This window comes from Bufo gargarizans, chromosome 5, assembly GCF_014858855.1.
Source record: "Bufo gargarizans isolate SCDJY-AF-19 chromosome 5, ASM1485885v1, whole genome shotgun sequence".
Lineage (NCBI taxonomy): Eukaryota > Metazoa > Chordata > Amphibia > Anura > Bufonidae > Bufo > Bufo gargarizans.
This window is the reverse complement of record NC_058084.1, coordinates 34,944,996-34,971,778: the sequence shown is the minus strand read 5'-3', so window position 1 is coordinate 34,971,778 and position 26,783 is coordinate 34,944,996. Positions and strand designations below refer to the sequence as shown.

Genomic DNA, 26,783 nt, shown 5'->3' with positions numbered 1-26,783 from the left:
AATTTTTGGTTATTTTTGAATCTTAACACTTTTGAAGAAAAAAAAATATGCAACCTTGGCTTGCAAGTCGTGTAACAAGCTCTGACGGTGATACCTGGGCCTGAGCCAGCTTTTTAGGGCAGGGCACCAGTACACATCCTTAGCTTGCCTGCTGAATCCTGGTTGTTATGGGCACGTCTTACAGACAAAAGGCAGTTTGACTTGTCTTTTTTTTTATGGTTTGTTAAGGAGTGGTTTCCATTCTGTGCATGTTGTCACATATACGGACTGAGGCTCTATTATCTGCGTATATCTAGCATGCAGGGTGTGTGTAGGGTTGTGCCTATAGTTGTAAGAGAGGTAGAACCGTACGTTACCTAGTCCTGGCGTGTCTATAGGGCGAACCATCTTACAGCATCCTCTTCATTAAAAGGGCTTTAATACTGATGACCTACCCTCCTGTGAGTGCCGTGGCCTTCTCTCTGCTTTTCCTTGGCCAGTGAAGACACGTTCATCAGTCACGTGGCCTAAGAGCAGCTCAGTCCTGTTCAAGTGAATGGGGCTGAGCATCATAACAGGAACAGCCGCTATACAGTGTATGGCGCTGTGCTTGGTGAGCTGCGAGAAGACCGCGGCACTCAGCACCGCTGCCTTCTCAAACAGCTGATCGTCAGGGGTCCCAGGTGTTGGACCCCCACCGATCAGATGCAGAGGATAGGTCATCAGTATCTGATCAGTGGGGGTCCAACCTCCAGGATCCCCACCGATCAGCTGTTTGAGAAGGCAGCGGTGCTCCTGTGAACGCCATGGCCTTCTCTTCGCTTTTCTGAGGCCAGTGACGTCACATCCTTCGGTCACGTGGACTAGGAGCAGTTGAGTCCTGTTCAAGTGAATGGGCCGAGCGCCATACTGTCACAAATCAGCGGGTGTGAACCCACTGTGCCACAAGTCCCACCTCCTCTAAGGGCATTGTCTAAGTGAACCCCTCAATTCTTTACAGTATCCCTGATGGTGGGGATAGGCTTTCCCGAGGGGAACACCAGGTCGCTACCTTTTGAGGAGGATAGGCACACAAGGCAGCTGGTCCGGGCGGATCAGGAGGTACCAGAGAAAGATACCAGAAGTACAGGCGATGTCAGCAGGCGGGGTCGTTTTCAGGAGCAACAGTGCAGGACAGAAGCGAAGTCAGACAGACAAAAGGTGAGTGCAGGCGGCACAGGTACAGGTCAGGCATCCGGATTAGGAACAGGAGAGTCAATGCAAATAGGCAGGGATCAGACGGGTAGCAGAATCCAGGAACACAAGTACGAGTCAGGAACCTTAGCAGGACACATGGACCTTGACACTGAGGCATCTGGGAAGGGGGCTGATGCACTTATATATGCGCAGGAGGGCTAGGATTGGTCAGTGAGGTCACATGACCTAACCCATAAAGCCCAGGAAGTGACGCGCGTCGGCCCTTAAGAAAGTGCTGCAGAAAATAAACAGCAAGCATGCTGTGACCAGGGCTGAGAGGAAACTGTGTAGCGGATACCAGAACCACAGCACCCGTACAGACAGAGCCCAGGACTGCAGCGGTGAATGGGAAGCACTGGTCACAGATCACCGCTGAGTGCGGTGCCCGGGACCGAGGTGGTAAGCAGGGCAACAGCGGTGCACAGCACATACCATGCACAGCCGCTATACAGTGTACGGAGCTGTGCTTAGTAAGTGGAGAGAAGGCTTCAGCACTCACAGGAGTGCCGGTGCCTTTTCAAACAGCTGATCGGCTGGGGTCCTGGATGTCGGACCCCCACCAATCAGAAACAGAGGAGAGGTCACCAGGATCGAAAATCCTGGAAAACTGTGCCCTTTTTTTTAATTTATTTGGCTGTATAGAAGCAAGACCCATGCACATCATCCAGTCCTGCTGAAGTTGCACCACGGAAGGCCTTTTATCTACCATGAATCTTAAAGGGGTTGTCCAAGATTTTTGTATTGATGGTCTCTCCCAGAGGTGGGCAAACTTTTTGACTTGTGGGCCACAATGGGCTCATATATTGGACCCGGGGGCCGGACCAAGAGTAGATGGATGGGGCATTTGTGTGAATTAATATAAATTAAATTAAAATGTAGTAACATTAAAGGTTTAGTTTAATTCAAGGTAGAAACGCATAAAAAGAGTTATTGTACAAAACTTTTATGCAATGTATTTCTTTTATAACCTAGTATGTATAACTCACCTTCAATTTTAGTGGGAACAGTGTTGTTTGTCTCCCTTTTTTGCTAAGGCATCAAAGTCTGGAGTTAACTAATTCGCAGAATAGATACTGTGCCAGTATATAGGGTCCCCATAGTGCCCCCATAATGTGCCAGTGTATAGGGTCCCCATAGTGCTTCCTCTCTTCTCCATAGTGCCCCCCATATTGTGCCAGTATATATGGCCCCCATAGTGCATCCCCTCTTCTCCATAGTGCCCCCCCATATTGTGCCAGTATATAGGGCCCCCATAGTGCTTCCCCTCTTCTCCATAGTGGCCCCCATAGTGCTTCCCTTTTTCTCCATAGTACCAGTCCATAATGTGCCAGTATATAGGGCCCCCACCCCCCTTCTTGCCACAGTATACTATAAATAATAAAAACAATAAACACATATACTTACCTTATGCTGCTGTCAGTGATGCAATGCAGGCCTCTTCCGGCCTGTGTACGGCTCTGTATGGCTCAGGCGGCACGGTTACGTCATTGCCCTGCCTGCAACGGCCTCTGATAGGCTACAGGCACTAGACCTGTAGCCTATCAGAGGAACGGGCAAGGGAGACGCCTCTCCCCTGCCCCTCCGCACCATTCATCTGTATCGCTGTCCTGAGGACGGTAATACAGATGAATATGGAGATGAGCAGGCCGTAGTTTGCTCATCACTGGTCCAGGCTCCAAAACTACACAGCTCTGCCCATTATGTAGTGGACGGAGCTGCTGACTGCAAAGCTGCTCCCACTAAAGTGAATGGCTGCAACCAGCTCCGTCCACTCCGCTGTGTGGTTCCAGTGTCTGGAGTTATTCCGAAACAGATGACTGGCGGGGTGTCAGACCCCCGCCGCCCCGAGAATGGGTCATCATTATAAAAATCCTGGACACCCCCTTCAAATTAATCATAGAGCAGAATTGTTAGCTCTTGTATAGCACTGTTAGATGATTGATGTAGTGGACAAAATTGTTGGTACCCTTCTGTTAAAGAAAGAAAAACACACAATGGTCACTGAAATAACTAAAAACTGACAAAAGTAATAACAAATAAAAATGTACTAAAAATCAACTAATGAAAATCAGGCAATGCTTTTGAATTGTGGTTCAACAAACTAATGAAACCTGCCTGGACAAAAATGATGGTGCCCCTAGAAAAGACTGAGAATAATTTGACCATAGTGACATGTTAAACTAAGGGGTGTCCTGTAATTAGCATCACAGGTGTCTTCAAACTTGTCAGTCTTCCTGTTTAAAGGGTGAAATTTAGCCCCTGTGCTGTTTGGTATCATGGTGGGTACAACATTGACCATGGACCAAAGAAAGCTAAGGAGAGAGTTGTCTCAGGAGGAGGAAAATTATTGACAAACCTGTTAAAGGTAAAGGCTATAAGATCATCTCCAAACAGCTTGATGTTCCTGTTGCTACAGTTGCACATATTATTCAGAAGTTCAAGGTCTACGGGACTGTAGCCAACCTCCCTGGACGTGTCTGCAAGAGAAAAATTGATGACAAATTGACGAGATGGATAATACTAATGGTAACCAAAAAGCCCAGAACAACTTCAAAAGATATTAGAGGTAAACTCCAAGCTCAAGGTACATCAGTGTCAGATCACACCACCCGTTGCTGTCTTAGCCAATGTAGACTTAATGGAAGACGAAAGTAAATCATAAAAAAGTGAGACTGGAGTTTACCAAAAATGCATATTGACAAGACACATAGCTTCTGGAAGAACGTCCTTTGGACAGATGAGACATAACTGGAGCTATTTGGCAGGTCACATCAGCTCTGTGTTCACAGATGCAAGAATGACACATTCAAAGAAAAGAACATTGTACCTCATGTGAAACATGGAGGAGACTGTTATGTTTTGAGGCTGCTTAGCTGCATCGGGCACAGGGTGTCTTGAATCTGTGCAGAGTACAATGAAATCTCAAGACTATCACATCATTGCCCAGGGTCAGAAAGCTTGGTCTCAGTCACAGGTCATGGGTCCGCCAACAGAAAAATTACCCAAACACACACAACTAAGAACATCCAAGAATTGCTAAGAGCAAAGCAGTGGACTATTCTGAGGTGGCCTTCTGTGAGCCCTGAATCCTATTAAAATCTGTGGAAGGAGCTGAAACATGCAGTCTGGCTTCAATCTTGAGACAACTGGAGCAGTTTGCCCACGTGGAATGGGCCAAAATACCTGTGGACAGGTTCAGAAGTCTCATTGAGATCTACAAAAATCGCCTCAAAAGATTATGCAACAAAATATGAAGTTAAGGGTTCCATCATTTTTGTCCAGACCAGTTTCATTAGTTTGTTGTATAAATGATCCACAATTGAAAAGTGATGTCTGATTTTTGCTAAATTTTTATTTTTTATTACTTTTGTCAGTTTCAAGTTATTTCAGCGACCATTGTGGGTTTTTCTTTCTTTAACGGAAGGTTTCCGACAATTTTCCCCCCGTGTGTATTTATCTGCTATTTGGTTGCTTTATGTCACTATTATTTCAGCACTCTATGGTGGTATATGCATTGTGTGGCTACGTACGCACATACTTTATGGTTCATTTGTATACTGCATGACCAACTGATTCAGGAGGTCCGACCACCGGGGTTGCAGCTGATCCCAAGTAGGGGGGTGCTCACTCCCGCCACAAGTGTCCCACTCATTCTCCTTTACAGCCAATGGCCGATTCATATTTTACAGTGCCATTTCCATTCATTCAAGTTGCAATCAATGTGGCTCATTAATGATAAACTACATTCCGGCTTATCACTGAATGCCTATCTAAAGTACATAGAGGGACGCACATTTTAACTTTAAAGGATAATGGACTCACACATGTGTGTACGACCAAGGATCCAGACCACACTGTCTGTATATGAGAGTGATTGCTGGTATACAGTACGCCGTGTCGCACTATACAGAACAGGTGCACATCCACTTTTAACCCTTAAAGGTAGTGCATTGCAAATACAATCAGATAGTGACTTTACTGCAGCCACATGGAACCTGTACGGTAGAGGTAACTCATTGACTTCTATGGGCCTCCAGGTTTCTCAATGGCCTTGAGGTCTTGATTCCTCTGGTTGGTTGCTTCTTGCATCTTGTTTAATCCCTACCTAAGCAATATCGACTGTTCCTAATATTGTAATAGCGAGTCCAAATATTTAGTGATATGTTCAGCAGTTTTTCCACCAAAGCAAATCCATAGCGTTTTACAGTACCTGCAAAGTAAATGATAAGATTTTTATAAATCTTATCCACAAGCTGCAAAAAATCCACAGTGTATATTAACCTGCCGTGTGGATTTGAAATCTGCAGCCATATCATCAGCCAAATCTGTTTGTAGTTTATGTGGATTTTGTCATGAATGCATTGCAGATTTTATGTCCTGTGTGGACGGACCCTGAAGCTTTAGTCTTGTCACATTTGGTTCAAGTGGACGATGAGGCTTGAACTTGAGGGATACATCAACCCGCTCTCATAGTACTATATTCTTAGAATTCATCTCCACCAACTTTAAAGTGTACCCTTTGTTGCGGGTGACTTTTTATAATAACGCGCCATGTACGTACATGAGGAGTCACACTATGTCTGATCATTATATGACTTGCATTCTGCACCATTTTATCCATAGAGGCTCAATCTCTTATTGTTTTCCCTGAGCTCAGATATACAGTATGTAGACCAGCTGCTATGATGTCTCCCATACACTGCACACAGAGAAGAGGAGATGTTGTTCTTCTATCTCTCTGTAGCATACCCTCAAAAGCGGTAGCAGTAATGGAGTACATTATACAGCCGTACTGAGCAGTGTAGCTGTGAGTCCAGCACTGGGAGGAGATAGAAAACTTACTAGAACCTTCTGCAGAATTTCTGTGTCTTTCTGCTTATCTCTCCCACTCCCAGTAGACTTCTGTGGGCAGCCTGTAACCTGAATGTCTTAAAAAAGGGTCTGCATTCCCAAAACGGCCATAGGCTTTATCTGATTGTACCACCTGAGCTACTCCTTAGTGCTGTTTTAATGTATTGAAATAAAATCTATGGATTGGTGAGTGCCGTGGATAATTTTTTCTCTTTCTATTGGAGCCTGTAACCTGATCCCTCAGTGATCTGATAATCGGTGTCATCTCTTAGATTTTAAAAGTCAATTTAGGGTGAAAGATTAGTTCTGGAGACCTGTAAAATATGTATTTTTATCTACTAAAAGGCCAGATTTTTATCTTCTCTTGTACTATTGATTTATGCAAAGCTTGTTGAAAAACAGTTCCAATTTAAAACCTCAAGAAGACGATACTTTTCCTGTTTCCGCCTTGTGGTATTTATTTGATTAAAAAATGAAAAAAAAAAAAATATATAAATCTGCCCAGAAACAAGTTGTTGTCCATGTTGTAAAGTAAACTCAGCTGTGTGTGCATAGTGGCTTAGAGCGCAGCTAGAGATCTGATGTTTTGTTACACATGAGGGTAAGTTCACATCTCCGTTCAACTGATCTAGCAGGCTTTTTCCGACAGAGAATAGCCTGCCGGAGTTCACCGGATCCGTCCTAGACAGATACCGTTGACCACCAGAACCCATGGGCTATAATGGGATATGGCAGGGATCAGGCATTTTACCGTGCAGCATCAGGATCCCATTATAGTCCATGGGGTCTGGCGGTAAATGGCAGAATCCGGTGAACTCCGGCAGGCCATTCCCCGACGGAACAACCTGCCGAATCAGTTAAACAGAGGTGTGAACCTACCCTAACTTGACCATACGTTATGCCTTTTAAAGAATGAGATCCTGCCACCTAATCTTGATGACCAGGGCTGGAGGTTGACAGCAAGAAAAGCCTCATCCACTCATAAACTTTTGACTTTTTAAGATTATTGCCAGCTACTATTATCAGCTAATAAACAGATGCTTGTCCTTGGTGGTTCCAGTAGATAAGCAGCTTCCATCCGTGAACCATTACTTAATATTATGTTTACTGGCTCACGCGCGTTGATAGCGTACGTCAGGTCTTGAGCGGAAGATTATACCTGGGTGTGTTTTCTTTCCCTTTTCTAGTGATACTGTTTTTGAGAAAAGTGATTGAAAGGAGGGGACCAAAAGGAAGTGGAATTTTCACCATAAAGGTACCTAGCTAGGGGTTTTACCATGGTAGACTATGATAGATTTGGCTGGTGAGGATTAGAGAAGTTATAACTAAGCTTTATTTTACCTATGCAGTCAGCTTGTATAAAAAAAAAAAACTTGCGATCTGTGGGACCATGACCTGGGCTCAGTTTTTATCAAGTATTCCTGGGTTATAGGAAGGGCCTACTTTACACTATTAAAAGAGATTTACCATATGGTGGCCAGGTAGATATCAAGGGTCAGATGAACGTCAGACATAATGAGTCTAGATTCCTTATCCCTCCACCAGTGCTTTCGGGATGATCATCTAATACCGTATGTATGGTGACCTACCGATTCTCCTCCGGTGGTTGATGTTGTGGTAGAAAAGGGTCAGGCATTTCGGATTTCAACATAGCCGATTTTTTTGTTTTAGGCAAGATATTGGCAGTGGCTATACATCAATATTGAGAACACATGCATGCTTGTCTGAGCTGTCTGTTGAACATCTGCCGCCCATTATGGTCAGCCTTAGGTTAAAGCGGTTGTCCACCTTTTATTGAGTGGTGGTCTATCCTTAATATACCGTAGGCAATCATTTAAAGGAGTTATCCACCGTCTACTCCCGACACTCGAGCTGATGGATTGGAGTGCCAGGAGTTGGACCCCCGCCGATCTGATATTGATGAACTATTCCCAGTGATGGTTAACCTCCTGCACTCCAGCTGTGGAAAAACTGTGACTCCCAAGATGCCCTCTTGTTTGGCTGTTCTCAGAACTCCATAGAAATTAATGGAGCATGCTGGGAGTCATAGTTTTACTACAGCTGGTCTGTCAGAGGTTAGCCATCACTGACCTATTCTGAGCATAGGTCATCGATATAGGAAACCGGACAAACTCAGGCCTGTCCTCAGGATAGGACATCACTAGCTGATTGTCAGGACTCCGACACTCTACACCCCTGCCAATAAACTATTCTACGATAGCTCAAGCGCCAGAAGCAGATAGCTTCCTCTATTTTATAGTAGACTGAGCTTGTCACTGCAGTGTTGCTCCAATTGAAGTCAACGGTGGTGGTCAGGGGTGGACTGGCCATAGATCCTACAGAGAAATTTCCTGGTGGGCTGATGCTCAGGGGCCACCCAAGCCCTCCTCATGGCCACTGGCTGGATACGTAATCATCTGATTAATGCTATGTGCATCAGGTGCTTAACCACCTCCGGACCGCCTAACGCACGGATGCGTCCGGAAGGTGGTTGATCTATTCCTCCTGGACGCATCCGTGCGTCATCTCGCGATAGCCGAGATTTCCTGTGAACGCGCACACACAGGCGCGCGCGCTCACAGGAACCGAAGGTAAGCGAGTGGATCTCCAGCCTGCCAGCGGCGATCGCTCGCTGGCAGGCTGGAGATGTTTTTTTTTTTAACCCCTAACAGGTATATTAGACGCTGTTTTGATAACAGCGTCTAATATACCTGCTACCTGGTCCTCTGGTGGTCCCTTTTGTTTGGATCGACCACCAGAGGACACAGGCAGCTCTGTAAAGTACCACAAAACACTACACTACACCCCCGCCCCCCGTCACTTATTAACCCTTTATGAACCACTGATCACCCCTGATCACCCCCTTGTCATTGATCACCCCCCTGTCATTGATCACCCCCCTGTCAGGCTCCATTCAGACGTCCGTATGATTTTTACGGATCCACTGATACATGGATCGGATCCACAAAACACATGCGGACCTCTGAATGGAGCCTTACAGGGGAGTGATCAATGACAGGGGGGTGATCAATGACAGGGAAGTGATCAGGAAGTCTATATGGGTGATCACCCCCCTGTAAGGCTCCATTCAGAGGTCCGCATGTGTTTTGCAGATCCGATCCATGTATCCGTGGATCCGTAAAAATCATACGGACGTCTGAATGGAGCCTTACAGGGGGGTGATCAATGACAGGGGGTGATCAATGACAGGGAAGTGATCAGGAAGTCTATATGCGTGATAACCCCCTTGTCATTGATCACCCGCCTGTCATTGATCACCCCCCTGTAAGGCTCCATTCAGAGGTCCGCATGTGTTTTGCGGATCCGATCCATGTATCCGTAGATCCGTAAAAAATCATACGGACGTCTGAATGGAGCATTACAGGGGGGTAATCAATGACAGGGGGGTTATCACCCCATATAGACTCCCTGATCACCCCCCTGTCATTGATCACCCCCTGTAAGGCTCCATTCAGACATTTTTTTGGGCCCAAGTTAGCGGAAATTTTTTGTTTGTTTTTGTTTTTTCTTACTAAGTCTCATATTCCATAAACTTGTGTCAAAAAATAAAATCTCACATGAACTCACCATACCCCTCACGGAATCCAAATGCGTAAATTTTTTTAGACATTTATATTCCAGACTTCTTCTCACGCTTTAGGGCCCTAAAATGCCAGGGCAGTATAAATACCCCACATGTGACCCCATTTCGGAAAGAAGACACCCCAAGGTATTCCATGAGGGGCATATTGAGTCCATGAAAGATTGAAATTTTTGTCCCAAGTTAGCGGAAAGGGAGACTTTGTGAGAAAATACAAAAAAAAACAATTTCCGCTAACTTGTGCCAAAAAAAAATAAAAAATTCTAGGAACTCGCCATGCCCCTCACGGAATACCTTGGGGTGTCTTCTTTCTAAAAATGCCCTCCTAAAAGGAATTTGGGCACCTTTGTGCATCTAGGCTGCAAAAAAGTGTCACACATGTGGTATCGCCGTACTCAGGAGAAGTTGGGGAATGTGTTTTGGGGTGTCATTTTACATGTACCCAAGATGGGTGAGAGAAATATCTTGGTCAAATGCCAACTTTGTATAAAAAAATTGGAAAAGTTGGCATTTGACCAAGATATTTCTCTCACCCAGCATGGGTATATGTAAAATGACACCCCAAAACACATTTCCCAACTTCTCCTGAGTACGGCGATACCAGATGTGTGACACTTTATTGCAGCCTAGGTGGGCAAAGGGGCACACATTCCAAAGAGCACCTTTCGGATTTCGCAGGCCATTTTTTACACATTTTGATTGCAAAGTACTTCTCACACATATGGGCCCCTAAATTGCCAGGGCAGTATAACTACCCCACAAGTGACCCCATTTTGGAAAGAAGACACCCCAAGGTATTCCGTGAGGGGCATGGCGAGTTCCTAGAATTTTTTATTTTTTTTTGGCACAAGTTAGTGGAATATGAGACTTTGTAAGGAAAAAAATAAATAAAATAAAAATCATCATTTTCCGCTAACTTGTGACAAAAAATAAAAAATTCTAGGAACTCGCCATGCCCCTCACGGAATACCTTGGGGTGTCTTCTTTCCAAAATGGGGTGTAAAAAATGTGTAAAAAATGGCCTGCGAAATCCGAAAGGTGCTCTTTGGAATGTGTGCCCCTTTGCCCACCTTGGCAGCAAAAAAGTGTGACACATCTGGTATCGCCGTACTCAGGAGAAGTTGGGGAATGTGTTTTGGGGTGTCATTTTTCATATACCTATGCTGGGTGAGATAAATATCTTGGTCAAATGCCAACTTTGTATAAAAAAAAATTGAAAAGTTGTCTTTTGCCAAGATATTTCTCTCACCCAGCATGGGTGCCTCCTGAGCTGTGATAGGCAGAGCATGGACACGCCCCCTGAGCTGCAGTAGAAAAGACACTCCCCCTGAGCTGACAGCTTGATATAAATCTAGCAGAGCAATAAATGGGGAGATCTCTGGATCCATGTGAGGTACAGGGCTGGTTCTAGATTTGTTAGAAATAGATCGTCATGGACTATATGATGTTCGATTTTCATTCTTTACATCAGTCCTGGGATAACCAGTTTAAGCACCTGGCCAGCAGCTGCAGGTGCCCTCCTGAAATTGACTGTATCACCATCCTGAGTATACAGTAGAGTACTGCAACAAGGGCAACAGTATTTTGTGCTGCACTACGGTATTGCTGGCCCTGCCTACTTGTGTTGCCCCGCCTTCTGTCAATTTGGACTCGCCTACAACATGGGACCACTTTTAGTTTTTTTTTCCAGGGCCACTGTAAGCTCCCAGTCCGCCCCTGGTGGTGGTACATCAGTAATGGTTGCAGAATCCAGAGGTTTCGCTCTGACTTGATAAACTTGAACAGAAGAACAATAGAACATTTGCAGAAATGACACCATTTGGTTTGGTCGGCTTGTTGATATTCCCTTGGTTCCTCCTTTCTTTGAACATGACCAGGGAAAATAGCTAAGCCAAATATCCATCTGCAGACAGCTGTTTCAGGGTATTTTGGTGATCTCGTTTTCAGCTGCAGATCCGATGATACCCAGGTTCCTTTTCTGTTGTCCGAGATGGCCGCACCACTACTCAGAGTACCACTGTTCATCAGTAGTCCAGGATACTACCTGCTTGTCCAGCACTCCTCTCGGATTGGCCATCATTGCTCACATGATCATGACTGGCCACTCTAAGGGCAGCAGAAACTATGAGAAGTGGTGCGTAGGGTGACCATATGTCCTCTTTGACCTGTGATGATGTCACTGTCATGTGACCAGTGACAGCGGGGGCAGAGTTCAGGAGAGGAAAAGTGATGTGCCTGAGAAACCTTGGAAGTTGTAGTCCTCTCCTTTTATACTGCCTCTAAATTGTCCCCCATAATAACAGCCTGGACAGGCTGGGAGTTATAGTCATCTCCTCTTATACTCCATCTTTGAATTGTCCTCTGATATCCCATTATAACAGCCTCGACATGCTGGGAGTTGTAAACCTCTCCTCTTATAAGCCTTCTCTGAAATATCCTCTGACCTCTCATAATAATGGCCTGGACATGCTGGGCCCCATAAAAATGAATGGAAGTGGTGGCTGCGCAAGCACAGATTGCACTCATTCACTTCTAAAACCCAGGATCCTCCAGCCACCACCTTCACCGCTCCATTCTCCAGTCTTAGCGGTGGGACCCGCACCTATCAGATAACGGGGACATATCCTAGCGATACACCCCATTGTCTCAGAAGGGAATACCCCTTAAACTGGACAGAGACGGCGCCACACATGTGACTGTGGCTGTTCCTGGTACTGCAACTGTTTCCTTTTTATGTAAATGGGGTTGAGCTGCAGGAGCAACAGTACATGGCGAGTTGTGCCTGCGTAAGCAATTAATGGGCCAAGATGCTCACTTCTTCTCCTTCAGTCTTCTGATCTGCAGATGGTACCAGTGGTCAGACCCCTCCAATCACAGATTGATGGCCTCCCATCAATTCTGCCATGTATTTTGCTGTGTGAACATGGCCTAATGGTTTAGCAAGGCTGAAAAAATCTAACACAGCAGTTTCATATGGTTGATTAAAAAAAATGGCTGGACAACGTTACACATGCAAACGATAGAGCTAAGAAATGGGGATCATTCTAAATTAAAGTGGTCTTATACCTACTATAAATGGAAAAATGGAAGCTCTTTGCGCACATTTTGATCAAACTTGTGTTGGGCCCATCTACCAGGTGTCAAGGTGGCTTCCGCAGACGGGTCCCTATCACTAATATGCAGGGGCGGACTGAGAACCCTCAGGGCCCCCGGGCAAAATAAATCAAGGGCCCCCTTCCAGGCCCCACCCATGTTCCACCTTCAGCCACGCCCATGTCCCACCTCCAGCCACGCTCCTATCCCGCCTCCAGCCACGCACTACACAGCAATACGTCAGCCTCTAGTGGCTGTCTACCAGACAGCCACTAGAGGGCTTCCTGGATTGAAACAGACCTTTGGTCCGATATCTGATGCTGGACATCCTCACGCTCCGCATGATGACCTCCAGCGTCAGATTTTTCCTTATATGAAAGCATGGATTCAATGGTTTCCTATTGGGAGATCTAATGCGTGCATGTCATTTGGCAAGCATTAGCACCTGCTCGTTGTGGGACGTCGGAGGGTGCGAAGCATCAACCCAGTGCTGGGTCTTTATTTAACAGGGAGAGGGGTACGAGGCAGAGGCAACGATCGTGGGCCATCGAAGGCGGCCTTTCTGGCAGAGGCTATCTCAGTGTCCTTTAGAGAGTGTGTTAGAAAGAATCCCCTCCAGGCCCCGTTACAATGGAGTCAGTCTAATAGACTTGGATGGGGGTCTTTCTAATAGAGGCCATCTCAGTGTCCATTAGAAAGAATCCCCTCCAGCCCCCATTAGAGACTACAACGGAGGGGACTCTTTCTAATGGGCCATCAAGGGCGGCCTTTCTGGCAGAGGACATCTCAGAGAGTATTTTAGAAAGAGTTCCCCCCCAGGTCACATTAGAGACTACAATGGCGTTTAATGGGTCCTGGAGGGGGGTCTCTCCAACACTATGGTTCCTATTCACAATATAACAACACAACATAGCTCACTGATACCTAGGCCAAGTTGGCTCCTACCTTAATTACGGTTGGTGTCTTGCTGTATGGGGCTGTATAGCCCACAGACCGGTCATGGTCTTTTGCGGCCCCATTGAAATGAATGGGTCTGTACCCGTTCCGCAAAATTGCAGAACGGGTACGGATCCGTTCATACGGCCATTTGAATGGGCCCTTAAATGCAAGCAGTGGCCTAGCTAGCAGCCATGAAAATGTACCAAGGGCAGGCACAGCAGCATCCAACTAAGTGGCCTAGCGCTCATCTTCTCTGAGAAGATGAGCGCTAGACCACTTAGTTGGATGCTGCTGTGCCTGCCCTTGGTACATTTTAATCATGGCTGCAGCCTGCTAGCTAGGCCCCCCTGCCTGCATTTAATGGATGCTGCTGTGCCTGCCCATGCATGCCCTTGGTACATTTTCATGGCTGACGCGTCACCACCTACCCTAACAGCTGTCCTGAGTTGACTCTCCTGTCCAGGCGCTGTCTCCTGCTGCTGGCTGTGTGACCTGCGTTCACTTCAGCGGCCGTCTTCAATCTGGGGCTCTGGCTGAGGGCGGCTGACACACAGTCAGTCAGCTCACCTCTAGGTAGGACCTGCACTCCTGTCTCCTGCTTCCCGCCGCCGCGGCACCGCTCGTCACGCCCCCGTGGCCTGCCCTGAGCTCATGTTGCTGAGGCAGAGGGCAGTGCCAGTGGCTACCTATCACAAGCAGCAGGCTGGGGATGGGCGGGACTCGGGAAGCGCAAGTGAGGTAAAAAAAAAGGTCATTCTTTTTTTTCCGCCCTCCGCACACCCCAAAGGCCGGCTGGCGGGCGGGCCCCCTTCCCGGCCGGGCCCTCAGACCACGTCCGAAGTGCCCGACCGCTCAGTCCGCCCCTGCTAATATATCGCCTCTCTCGGACTTGCCGAAGTCTACATTTTCAGGACAGTGAAGGAAGCAGCTACATTTGTACTCTGCTCAGAAGCCCCAGGCAGATGGGCGTTTGCTCAGTCTAAAAGAGGTGCTACCCTCAGTATATACTTCAAGAAAATTTAGACTAGCACATTCATATTCATAGTCACAGGTGCATATCCATAAAGCAAACATGGTTGGTAAAAAAATTATGGCTGCACAAATTTACACATACAAACAATAGAGCTGAGAAATGGAGAGCTGGTTCCTACACTGCCCTGAAAATGTACAGTAGGCTTAGGTAACTCCGAGAGGCGGTATATTAGTGTTAAGTATGTCTGCGGAAGCCACCTTGACGCCTGGTAGATGGGCCCGACACAAGTTTGATCAAAATGTGAGCAAAGAGCTTCCATTTTTCCATTTACAGTAGGTATAAGACCACTTGAATTTAGAATGATCCCCATTTCTCAGCTCTATTGTTTGTATGTGTAAAGTTGTGCAGCCATTTTTTTCCCAACCATGTTTGCTTTATGGATATGCACCTATGACTATGAATGTGCTAGTCTAAATTTTCTTGTAGTACAGCAGCTTCATATTTCAGTAGATTATCTCTCATCATTTGTGTCTGCCAGAGATAACGTCTGGTAGATGCCAAATACTGAGCTGAGACGTTCGACATATTCTGTCGTACGTAGTGTGGTAACCCAAAATCTGTTACCAAGGGATCTTCAGCCCCCCCCCCCCCCTCATTGTATTAGAGGCCATTTTCAGTAAAACTAGCAGGTTTGGCAATTTTACTATAAAATACAGTACTTTCCAAATATGCTGCTGTGCTATATGGAGCGTATTTTACACATTTTTGAGGACTTTACACAGCAAAAAAAAAAAACACTGCTGAAATTGATATCAGTTTCTCTTGAAATTAGCCTAGTATTTTTCTGCCTACATATTACGCTGTGTGAACATACCCCTGGGGGCAAAGGGGAGATTTTAACAACCCCTTGGTTGCCCAAAAAAATAATCCAGCCCACTCTTACTGGGCTGCCGGGCCTGTCTATGCCACCCCTGTATTTTAAAAGGAAAAGGAAAAAGTCTGGTACCGTGTTAGCCAGCAGAAAACGAGCTTAGTGCCCTTATTAAGAGAAACAAAATCAGAGCACTGCAGGTTTTATATCTTTTAATGGCTAACAACAATAGAAGCAATTATGTTACATAGCGAGCTTTCGAGACATTACCAGTCCCTTCATCAGGCATACTGCAAGAATGTATGAAGAAACAGCAATATACTGTATTTTTTGACCCATAAGACGCATTTTTTCCCCCCAAAGTGGGGGGAAAATGCCTCTCTGTCTTATGGGGCGAATACTAATGAGCGCTTCCATTATGGAAGCGCTCATTAGTAGCGGAGGATCGGGAAGCGGTGAAGGCTGTGTACTCACCGTTTCCTGGTCCTCGGCTGTGGTTGCGCACACCCTGAGGGCACTGTTAACTGACGCTGTGCGCATCAGATCACAGCACAGCCGACTACAGGAGGAAGAAAGGAGGTGTTTATTTTATTTTATGTGATATGAGGCATGGGGGCTGATGATAAGAGGCATATAGGGGGTAACGAGAGGCATTTGTGGCCTGATGAGAGGCATGGTGGCTGATGAGAGGCATGGTGGCTGATGAGAGGCATGGTGGCTAATGAGAGGCATGGGTGCTGATGATAAGAGGCATGGGGGCTGATCTGAGGTCTGAATGGGAGGGTCTTATTTATTTTGGGGCTCTTATCTGAGGTCTGATTGGGGGTCATTCACATTGTTGTCTGAGCTGAGGTCTGATTAGGGGTCTGATGTGGGGTGTGATTGGGGTCTTATCAACATTGGGGGTCTTATTGGGGCTGTCAGCTGAGGTCTGATTAACATTGGGGGTCTGACTGCTAGTCTAATGAAAAATATTTTTTTCTTATTGTCCTCCTCTAAAACCTAGGTGTGTCTTATGGGCCAGCGCCTCTTATAGGGCAAAAAACACGGTATATACAATAAGAACAGTCTGTATTAAGGATTTATTTTTTGGTGGACCTCTTACACCCAACAACAGAAATACTAACAGCATTTTGGGAATTAGTGATCCATTACTGTTCCTACAGATGGTTCTGGACACTGTCCTTTTATCTATTCTGTAGGTGATTGGTTGTTTTTGTGCATGGAGGTTTCTACATGGCCGGACAGGGGCCTGTTATGGTGCATCACGTCACTTGGCACGTCCGTCTCTCATATAGGGATTGTTGGGGCTAAAGAGACGTTGTACGACCAGTCACTTTGAAAAATAGCTAGTCATTATAGCTGTACAGGTGTTCTGCTACATAGCTGGGTGCATTTTTCCCCATTTTCTTGCATGCTGCGCTTCACTACAGTATATATTTTTTTCTGCAATAATTTATTACATGTCCGACCAGAATGTTGTTAAAAACAGCGTAAGAATGACAGAAATGCGGGACAACTGCTTTGTTAGCGAGACATAATCTTTTTAGAAACATGCCTCCCTTATAGGTACAAAGTTTCACGTCTCATCTGTATACACCACAAAGATAAGAATCTGACATATTTATAAAACAGTAACAGTTACTCATTTAAATGTTTTTTCTCCCATGTCATGTGACAATTTTAAGAAAATCATATATATCCATTAATTCGTCCCATAAAAATTTGCTCTCAGTATACTCACAGCACCATTGGACGCATGCTGTAAGAGACCTAGGGGGTCATTTACTAACAGAAATTTGACTATTTTTGTTTATTTCTGAGTAGATTGTGGCACAAAGGTTATATGCGCCCAAATCTGCGACTTTTCCCCGCTCACTCCAGGTATAAAAGAGGGAGTGGCAGGGAAGGGGTAGGACTCCCCACGATGCTAGGGAGACTGGTCACTGTCGCAGCCTGCTGTTGGGTGTTCCCCCCCCCCCCCCCCCCGTCGCCAGATGGTTTGATCTACGCGACGGGGATATGCAGTGGCAGCCGTGTAGGGATCTAGAGTGACCCGGGTAAGTGTGCTCTAGAGGAGGGGCCCAGGTATTCTGGGGGTCATTATAGGGATTGGATAATCCCTTTAAGGCTACAAATAAGCTCTGTATGGTCAGATCCAACGGTCTCACTGTGATCGGTCCACTAATTGCAACTCACATACATTTGGTCAATTATCAAAAAGTAGGGGACAGATAGAAGGGGGTATAAACTATTTGTTGGAGGAAACCAGAGTACCCGGAGAAAACCCATGCATTCACAGGGAGAACATACAGGACCCCAGCGCTGCAAGGCAACAATGCTAACCACTGAGCCACCGTGTTGCCTTTATGGAAAGGTTATTTGTACACTGTATAGAAATACACCATGAATAGGAGTGGGCAAGGCAAGCCATGGTGTGGACCACACTGGGGACAGCCAATTTTGCTTTATGGCAGCTCATTAATAAATCATATAGTATCCTGCTCTCAAGGCATCAGTAAGGGAAGAAAATGGTTGTTTGTAGATGCCAAGTGCAGTACCCCTCTGGGGCACTGCAAAGGGTTCACTATTGCTACTCATTAACCTGCTGTTATTTAATGCAAGTGTTGTGATTTATGGTGAAATACTTGTTTTTCTAAAAGTATGCAAGTCCCACAGCCAATTTATAAGCAACTAATTGGTTACATGTGTTTATTATTTATGTTGTCAGGTCCATCCCCTGTTCAGTTTGTTAGAGGAGTGCAAGACAGGCATGTGTGATAGAAGCTCTGTCTACACGGCCTCAATTTCCAGAGAGCTGCCCTCTCTGAGACTTCAGTTTAGCAAAGAACAGCTCTAACAATAATGTATTTCTCAAAGAAGGAGAACAGACATCTTGAGAAGGTCAGGTATTGCCAGTGAAGGTTCTTTTACACGAGGCGATGATTGGTCCGATTGAGCGAAGAATAAGTTGTTTCTTGGTGCAGTGAACGTTTTAACAATGGCCAATTATCGTTCACAAAATCATAATTTTGATCACATATTCCATCATTTGTAAAGCGGACTGTTGCATTTACACAAAGCAAAATTTGAGCGGCATGAAGAGGACGATTCCTCTTTACATGTATAAAATTAATATCCAACGAGGATTTTTGTGCCCAGGGGGCAGATTGCCACCATGAGCCGTAAATACTACTTCACCTCTCCGTGCCACAACTACCACTTCTATTCTCCGTTCTGCTGTTTTTGGGGTACTTTGGGTGTTGGAGATTTCCAGCAGTTGGAGAGTCACAGATTGGTTGACCATGGGTAAAGAAGGATCAGGATGACTGCTCAGAAGGTCTCTCTTGAACTTGTAGTATTATATAAGATGGCATTTCTATTTTATGACTACTTCTGTTGATTCTAGCTAATCTCTTACAGATATTTGGAGGACTCGTTTGGATTTTGGTGGCAGCCTCCAATGTGCCGGTGCCAGTTGTACAAGGATGGGTGATGTTTGTATCTGTGACAGCGTTCTTCTGCTCCCTAATATACCTTTGCGTGTTCCTCTGTGGTCTGGCACATTCGATCCCTACTAACTGGAATTTTGTGGTAAGTTTTAAAATTTATATTCGAATGATCTAGAATCCTCAGTTTCTCTAACTGTTCTCATCGTTATTGACCAAAATCGAGATGCTGAATTAATTCAAGACATCTACAACACACACTTTAGCACTGATCCATAGACACCAACGTTTCCTGTGCCTTGAAATAAGACGAAATCATTTCCCATCCTATGGGTTTTGGTTAAGACATTGCCGTATAACTTACGTAGAAGGCCATAGCTCAGGCCTATCCAGCACAGACCCCTCAACATCAGCTATTGTATGTAGCCTAGGCTTTAACCTAAAGCTCATGACATAACTGTTGGCTAAACGCTCATTTGGCCTGCAGCTATCTCTCCCAATCACATGGCCGAGAATTCGTTGTGAATGCAGGACAGGAAAAATCCACTGTTGCTATATCTCCCTGAAAACGAAAGCATAAATCCAAATGCCCAAACCTTCTCTTCTCCAATATCTGCCATCAGGAGAATGTCGAGAGGCTCCTAAACTCATTAAATTGGCATGTTTGGCCAAGATACATCAAGTGTGTATGGTCTCCTCTAGTATTTAGAGAAGTTCCTATATTATTCTATGACACACTTCTTTCCTTCCCAAATACCTCCTCGATAACAGATCTAAGGACCATCTTTGAGTGTTTCTTCTTAAGATTAACCAAGTACACTTTGAGTGACTGTCAAATATCCAGACATGGGGAGCCGTATGAGTTTCATGCCATCCCCAATAGATATTTAAAGTGTAAGTCTCGTTTCGGTTTAGTCTTTGTAGCAAAGCGGTAACTGAGTGTCTGTCTTTAGTCTTCAATGTTTTAGGCTGGGTTCAGACCTGAGCGTTCTGAAACGAGCGCTCTGTATGCGCGATTGTACGGGCGTTTACAATCGCGCATACAGAAACAGGCGTGCACACATTGTCGCGCGTTCCCGAATATCTATGTGCGGGAACGCGCGACAAACGCCCAAAAAAAAGCTCAAGCACTTGTTTGAGCGTCGGGCGTTTTACAGCGCGATCGTACGCGCTGTAAAACGCACAGGTGAGAACCATTCCCATAGGGAATCATTGGTTCTTGCCTGTTGTGCGTTTTACAGCGCGTAGGAACGCGCTGTAAAACGCTCAGGTGTGAACCCAGCCTTACTGAGCGCTGAAGACATCTGTGTGTAATAAGTCAGATAGGCAGGGTGATGGGCAGTGATAGAGAACATGTCCATAGTCAGGGGCTGGAGTGAAGGCAGGCTGGAAGCCAGTCTGTATGTTACACCCAGGTGTCTTCAGCACTCAACAGAACTGAAGACAGAATCTCCTTAGCAACACTCAGTTAGAGCTTTCCTAAGAAGACTCTTCACAACCTGTTTTTTAGTAGAATGAAACCTCTTTCTCTAATAAAGTATATTACAAAAAAAAAGTTTAACATCCCCGTCCCTACATTATATGAAAAATAAACCGAAACAACAGTTACACTTTAGGTTTGAGTGAAGAAATGCGCGGTCAAACTCGTAGCGGGCGCAGTGGAAAAGGAGAGTGGAGGAGAGTAAACGGGCGGGCAGAGGCACACGGAGGGCGGGGTTATGAGCCGTTGAGGAGGTGCTGCCTGGGGCTCGGACGATTGAGACGCCGCCCTGGGCACTTGAGAGGGCGCATTTACAGAATCTTAAAAGTTCATTTTTGGATGAAAAAAAATTCCATTAGATACAACAAAGGTACCGTTTTTAAGTTCTCGGTGGCACATATAACGCTATTTGATCAGTCTAATATGCTCAAATGTGGTGACAGACTCCCTTTAAGGGGTGAGTGATGCATGGGTCGGGGTAGGGCTTAATCTGTTTTTGATGACTGTTTAATGGATTCTGTAATCTAAAGTAAAAAAATATTTTTAAAGATTTAAAAAAATATTTTTATTCAATATATAGTATGTGTGATATGTGAATAACTTCAGTGAAATCATCATCAGCTCGTGTGCAGTTTGGATCTTGGCTCCAAGGCCTGAAATGTAATGTGCGGGTTTACAGGGCCAGCCAGGATGCCTGAGGGCAGGGGCAGGCGACTACGGAGGACAGGCAGGGTAAAGTGGTGCTCTGAGGGGCTAGACCCACACCTTGGTGCACTGAACCTCTCATTAGCATATGCAATAAACTGCAGATTTCTCGAGAAAGTGGCCACAGATTTCAACAAGAGGGCATTCATTTCACTAAGCATGGTCAACCCTAACAGCCAGTATGCTGGGTTTAGTAGGGTTGATCCTGTTGCAGATTTTGTATTAGGATCTGGGATCTTTACTTCCCCCCTGGGGCCTCTGTTCGGTGTGATCGTGTTCTTCTAGGGCCCTGTTTTCACCACTGTTGACTTCATACTAAATAGCCTCTTATCAGTGTCCTTCATCTAGAGCCTATGCCAAGTGGACGTAAAGGTTATCGAGGTGGGTTTCCTGCCTTATTTCCATGTGACTAAAGTCCCTACTGCAAGATTACTTGTTATAGTGTAGCATAAATTATAGTAATCTTCAACGGGTTATCCTATGACTAATGTAAAAAATGAAAATCAGACATTATATGCATAATATAACAAAGCTAGAACCAACCCTGTACCTCAAATGGATCCAGAGATCTCCCCAGTCATTGCTCCAGTTGCTCTGCTAGATTCACTTCAAGCTGGCAGCTCAGGGGGCATGTCCTCTCTCAGGGAGTGTGTCCTTAACGCTGCAGCTCTCTCCCTACCAAAGCTTAGAGGGGTGTCCTTCCTGCTGCAGCTCTCTGGTGTCAAACCGGATGTTGAAATGGGGAGACCCAGGACTTGCAGAGCTGGTGGAAAAACGAGGGAGTCGGAGCCTAGCTGAGGAGAAAGGGTATGATTACCACTGCATTTCCAGCCATGCTGTGGGGTTTGTAGAAAAGGTCCACCAAGGTGAACAACTCCTTTAAAGAATTCTTGTTGGAATTTCTAACCTCCTGCGGTGTAATAATAATTGTGCAGGGTCCTAGCTAATTAGCTATGATGGATGCAGAAGTAGTAATTGCACTTGGACCTGAGGCGGCTGAAGGCTCCTTTACCACATAATGTAAGAAGACACCGGTATCCTGAATAGCACATTACCGTAGGGGGCCTGTACAGATTTTTGCACTGGGGCCTAGAAGCTTCAGGTTATGCCTCTAGGCCTGACAGTGGAGCAGTGTAGAGTTTGGTTCACTGTGGTTTACTATTTGATTAGTCAGTGTGCTATATACAATATGTAATATCTTCTGCATATGCCGTTCAATACTACAGATGAGCCTTGGGCATCAGGCTTCCTCTGCACCCATTACAGCCAGTGGCGTACCTACCATGGAGGCAGACCACCTAACTGCCGTGGACCGGTATGGTGGGGACTTTTGCTGAACGTTCCTGACATAAATCCAGGCATTTTCTGGCAACTGCTACTAGGTGGAGGTCAGTGCATAGAGTTTGGTACAGCTTCCATTAAAGGGGTATTCCGGTTATAGAAAGTTATCCCCCATCCACAGGATTAGATCTATGGGGGTCCTACCACTAGGACCCTGACCAGTCCCAGGAACACTGTATTCGGCTACCTCTGGAGCTCCCATAGAATTGAATGGAGTGGCGGCGTGCTTTTCCGACCAGCTGCTACATCCATTTCAGGGGGGCTCCACGGGGTATGGGGCCCCCGTTCTTGTGAACTTGGGGGTCCCAGTAGTAGCACCCCCACCAATCTGTCTTGTGAATAATGAATAACTTTCTATAACCAGAATACCCCTTTAAGTTCAATGGTAACTGTAGAAATTCTTCTGCACTGAGCTCCCCCTAGTGGTGGCTGCAGGCAGACAGCTTTATCATGTACTATGTGAAAGGAATCAGAGGATTTAGAGCTGTACGGGGGAGATTTATCAGGGCATGTAAAAACATTGAGAAATATTGTGTTTAGAAAGAGCACAATATGAATAGAGCATATTTCTCCAAAGAAGTTGAGCAAAGTGGGGAGGAGGGTGGCTTTTTTATTTTTATTTTTATTAAAAATGTCCTATAGTTATTTAAAAAAAAATAATCATGATTTGTCATACTATCTCATTAGGGGGGCACCAAGTGATGCTATGGGAGAGATCTGTGTTTGCAACTGCCTATAGCTGTGACCAGTGATGTATACAGATGGTGGTGGGCACCGTTACAAACATCCAGATGGGCCCCTTATTGTGGTGACTTTCACATTTAGTAGGGGATAGTATTAATCAGAGTTGGGCCCCTTCTGTATAAGGCTCCATTCCAGCTGCATGGTCTGCCTCTATGGTATTCAGCCTCTATAGTAGAATCCTCTTCTATTTACCAAGATTAGACCTTGATGAAGTTTGTCTTTTAAATGGGTTTTCCAATTTGAATCAACATCCTTTACAATAATCATTTATAAAGGTTGCTGTAATTCTGTAATGTATTCCTTTTAACTTTATCGCTCCTATCTCCCATTCTGGGCTGTGGTCACATGACCATGTCCATCCAGCTCTGTCTTATTTCCTGTGATGCTCTGTCCCTGGGCGGGGTAGTGATAGGGGAGTGTCTATGTAAATAACTGGGTGGGAGGTGCTATAAACAAGCTGGGCGGTGTTAGAAGCAGTGATAGGGGAGTGTCTATGTAACTATCTGGGTGGGAGGAGCTATAACCTAGCTGGGCGTTGTTAGGGGCGGTGCTGGAGCTGTGGCAGAGAAAGGAGAAGTGCATCATGGGTTTGGTTGGATACAGCAACAGAAACTGCTACATTTACATGGTGAAAACGGGACAGGAGGAGAGTCCAAATAAAAAAAAAAAAACATATTTACATAAGGTAAACAACTAGATGAGCATATTTGTAATGAACCATAGTAATCCTGGAAAACCCCTTGAAATACTGTACACAGGTGACATTACTGACACTTCCTGTGTATGCATCATATGAACGATCCATCCTCGTTAATTCTTCCCCTCATTTTATAAGGATTCCAGTTGATCGTTCTTGCAGTTTATAACCACGTTGCAGGTCGGGGCACGTTCTGTATGAAGCAGAAATTCTGGTTGGGTCTACATAGTGTGCAGCTTTTAAGTAGAAAAACTTCTTGGTTGGCACAGAGGATTGCACCATAATGATTAACAAAGGCTGAAATCTGAGTAATCAATGGTACCTGTCTTGTATGTGTGTTTAAACCCAGGATCTGGCCCTGTGCCCATGCTAATTTCGATTAGTTCACTAGACTTATTTCATGCACGGTAATTAGGGAGGCACAGCTTGTAGCCAGTGAATGCTGGGGATAAAAGCTGAATTTTGGCCTAACACCTAGAGTTTGATGACTTTGCACCGACTGGGTCTGCAGGGGCAACACGTGAGGCTACGGTGGGCCGATGGGGGTAGAAGTTGTCTGTACTCACGGTTAGCACAGCCTCCCTGGGCCGGCATACAGTGATGGGGAAGACAGCACTAAATCATCCCGGGCACTCTCTATTGCAGGGAACATCAGTCAAATGGAAGTTGAGGTGCCCTTGATGGTAATGGGTATGCTTAGGGTGCTTTGGTGGCTGGGCCGCTGTGTTTGTGACACCAGCACCGTTAGGTGCAAATGAAGTTGGTAGGAAGGATGAGGAGTCAATTGTAATAAACAAAATAACTTTTTCTAAATCACTTGTCTTCTGGTAGCCAGTACAGTCCATTAGTACAGAAGAAGGTAATAGTTCAAATATCAAATATGTTGTAATCCTCTTATCAAGCTGGACAGTTGTCAGTTAAGGAGTTTTCCTAAGGCAGTTTCTCTAACAGGCAAGAAATAGATTATTACTGACTAAGGGCTGCAGTAAACGATTATTTCAGTAATCGAGTATTCTATTGATTATTTTTTGCGATTAATCGAGTATTCTAATAAGAAAAAATGAATTAATAGACTGTTTTCCTTTATAAAAACTCAGACCCCCTGCCATCAGTCCCCAACACCCTTCGTTTTTCCCCCTGTGCGATCAGCCCAAGTGCATCAGTTCCTGCAGTGCCATCAGCTCCGTTCCCCCAGTGCCATCAGCTCTCCCCCCACCCCAGTGCCTTCAGCTCCACTCCCCCCAGTGCCATCAGCCCCTCCATGCAATCCATTGCCATGTCCCCCACTCCCCCAGTGCCATCAGATCAGCCCCCCATGTCACCCAGTGCCATCAGATCAGCCCCCCCATGTCCCCCAGTGCCATCAGATCAGCCCCTCCATGTCCCCCAGTGCCATCAGATCAGCCCCTCCATGTCCCCCAGTGCCATCAGATCAGCCCCTCCATGTCCCTCAGTGCCATCAGATCAGCCCCTCCATGTCCCCCAGTGCCATCAGATCAGCCCCTCCATGTCCCCAGTGCCATCAGATCAGCCCCTCCATGTCCCCCAGTGCCATCAGATCAGCCCCTCCATGTCCCCCAGTGCCATCAGATCAGCCCCTCCATGTCCCCCAGTGCCATCAGATCAGCCCCTCCATGTCCCCCAGTGCCATCAGATCAGCCCCTCCATGTCCCCCAGTGCCATCAGATCAGCCCCTCCATGTCCCCCAGTGCCATCAGATCAGCCCCTCCATGTCCCCCAGTGCCATCAGATCAGCCCCTCCATGTCCCCCAGTGCCATCAGATCAGCCCCTCCATGTCCCCCAGTGCCATCAGATCAGCCCCTCCATGTCCCCAGTGCCATCAGATCAGCCCCTCCATGTCCCCCAGTGCCATCAGATCAGCCCCTCCATGTCCCCCAGTGCCATCAGATCAGCCCCTCCATGTCCCCCAGTGCCATCAGATCAGCCCCTCCATGTCCCCCAGTGCCATCAGATCAGCCCCTCCATGTCCCCCAGTGCCATCAGATCAGCCCCTCCATGTCCCCCAGTGCCATCAGATCAGCCCCTCCATGTCCCCCAGTGCCATCAGATCAGCCCCTCCATGTCCCCCAGTGCCATCAGATCAGCCCCTCCATGTCCCCCAGTGCCATCAGATCAGCCCCTCCATGTCCCCCAGTGCCATCAGATCAGCCCCTCCATGTCCCCCAGTGCCATCAGATCAGCCCCTCCATGTCCCCCAGTGCCATCAGATCAGCCCCTCCATGTCCCCCAGTGCCATCAGATCAGCCCCTCCATGTCCCCCAGTGCCATCAGATCAGCCCCTCCATGTCCCCCAGTGCCATCAGATCAGCCCCTCCATGTCCCCCAGTGCCATCAGATCAGCCCCTCCATGTCCCCCAGTGCCATCAGATCAGCCCCTCCATGTCCCCCAGTGCCATCAGATCAGCCCCTCCATGTCCCCCAGTGCCATCAGATCAGCCCCTCCATGTCCCCCAGTGCCATCAGATCAGCCCCTCCATGTCCCCCAGTGCCATCAGATCAGCCCCTCCATGTCCCCCAGTGCCATCAGATCAGCCCCTCCATGTCCCCCAGTGCCATCAGATCAGCCCCTCCATGTCCCCCAGTGCCATCAGATCAGCCCCTCCATGTCCCCAGTGCCATCAGATCAGCCCCTCCATGTCCCCCAGTGCCATCAGATCAGCCCCTCCATGTCCCCCAGTGCCATCAGATCAGCCCCTCCATGTCCCCCAGTGCCATCAGATCAGCCCCTCCATGTCCCCCAGTGCCATCAGATCAGCCCCTCCATGTCCCCCAGTGCCATCAGATCAGCCCCTCCATGTCCCC

The 26,783-nt window shown here is 46.4% G+C and overlaps 1 protein-coding gene across 1 annotated transcript in view; it reads left to right on the top strand.

Moving 5' to 3' along the window:
• Nucleotides 1–26,783, top strand: part of MAL2 (mal, T cell differentiation protein 2) — a 55,799-nt gene that overhangs the window by 4,550 nt on the left and 24,466 nt on the right. The window contains exon 2 of the mRNA XM_044294166.1: nucleotides 18,967–19,137. Coding sequence (XP_044150101.1) covers nucleotides 18,967–19,137 — 171 coding nt within the window. The remainder of the gene's footprint in view (nucleotides 1–18,966; nucleotides 19,138–26,783) is intronic.